The 1,347-nt window shown below is 43.9% G+C and overlaps 2 protein-coding genes across 2 annotated transcripts in view; one reads left to right on the forward strand and one right to left on the reverse strand.

The window, feature by feature from the left end:
• The window catches only part of LOC119593449 (crustacyanin-A1 subunit-like), a 1,161-nt gene extending 977 nt beyond the window's left edge, over positions 1-184 (reverse strand). The window contains exon 1 of the mRNA XM_037942378.1: positions 17-184. Within this exon, the coding sequence (XP_037798306.1) occupies positions 17-154 (138 nt within the window). The 5' untranslated portion in view covers positions 155-184. The remainder of the gene's footprint in view (positions 1-16) is intronic.
• LOC119593432 (crustacyanin-A2 subunit-like) overlaps positions 1-1,265 on the forward strand; it is a gene marked incomplete in the record, with an annotated part of 17,926 nt that extends 16,661 nt beyond the window's left edge. The window contains 1 exon segment of the mRNA XM_037942362.1: positions 1,146-1,265. Coding sequence (XP_037798290.1) covers positions 1,146-1,223 — 78 coding nt within the window.
• Positions 1,266-1,347: the final 82 nt, after the last annotated feature.

Here is a 1,347-nt window from a genome sequence, read left to right on the forward strand (position 1 = left end):
ATGTAAATTAACTTGCCTTCTGATGATTAGGCCTCTGTTGATCGTAGAGCATTCTCTCGTCTACCGAAGGGCATTTTCCTGGCACGACAAAGCTAGGAATCTTGTCGGCAGCGACCGCTGCAACGAGAACGAGACACAGCAACGAAGTCTTCATGGTGATCCTGCAGTCTGAGTGGCGTGGGAGCTTCTCAGGCGTCTTTATATAGAAGGAGTATCCCGCAGAGGAAAATGACGTTCCAAAATTATATCCATGTCGATGACATAGAAAATAAGATTAGTTTTAAGCTCCAATATCTCAATAGACAGCTGTATATCAGGGGAAAAAATAAATAAACGATGATCTTGAAATTCGATGCTCCGCCTCCTTCGCTGCTTTACGTGTGACATGATATATAAAGAGCAGAACTCACCATCAGGAGTCACACAAGACAAGGCACCATGTTGAAGGTACTCGTAGCTGCTGCCCTTGTGGCTCTTGTCGCAGCCGACAGCATTCCAGATTTCGTAGCTCCTGGAAATTGTGCCAGAGTGGCAAATCAAGAAAACTTCGACCTTCGTAGAGTAAGTTGTCTAACAATCTAATGCTTATTCATGCTATCTTCACTTACAAATTGATCGCTACACGTTTGTGGCAAATATCTCATTAACATTTGTTTTCCAACAGTATGCTGGTCGCTGGTATCAGGTAAAGATCATCGACAACCCCTACCAACCATACACTCGCTGCATCCACTCCAACTACGATTACTCTGACTCTGATCACGGCTTTAGGGTGACCACAGCAGGACTGACCCCCAACAATGAGTATCGCAGACTGGTGGGCAAGATCTACCCTACAAACGACTTCCCAAAAGCCCACATGCTCATTGATTTCCCTTCTGGTATGGGTAGAATTTTTTTCCTCTGGATATTAAAGTTATACCTTCCTAAATATAGTAGAATCTACAAACAGACAATGACCAACTATATATTTTCCCTTTTCCCCAACAGCTTTCGCCGCTCCCTATGAAGTGATCGAGACTGACTACGATAGCTATTCCTGCGTGTATTCCTGCATTGACACAGACAGGTACAAGTCCGAGTTCGGCTTCGTGTTCTCCCGTACTCCACAGAATGCCGGTTCAGCGATTGACAGGTGTGCCTCTGTATTCCGCAGGAACGGCGTCGACTTTTCGTCTTTCAATGTAGTTCCTCATTCATCCGAATGTACTTACAGGACATAGACAAATACCAATGCTCTGCACAATAATAAGATACAAATGTGACTCAGAGTACTTATTTTCCCCCAGAACATGGAAACTTTGCCATACCATATATACATATTAAAACACTGTGTGGATCGTATTG

This window comes from Penaeus monodon, chromosome 32 (assembly GCF_015228065.2).
Source record: "Penaeus monodon isolate SGIC_2016 chromosome 32, NSTDA_Pmon_1, whole genome shotgun sequence".
Classification (NCBI taxonomy): domain Eukaryota; kingdom Metazoa; phylum Arthropoda; class Malacostraca; order Decapoda; family Penaeidae; genus Penaeus; species Penaeus monodon.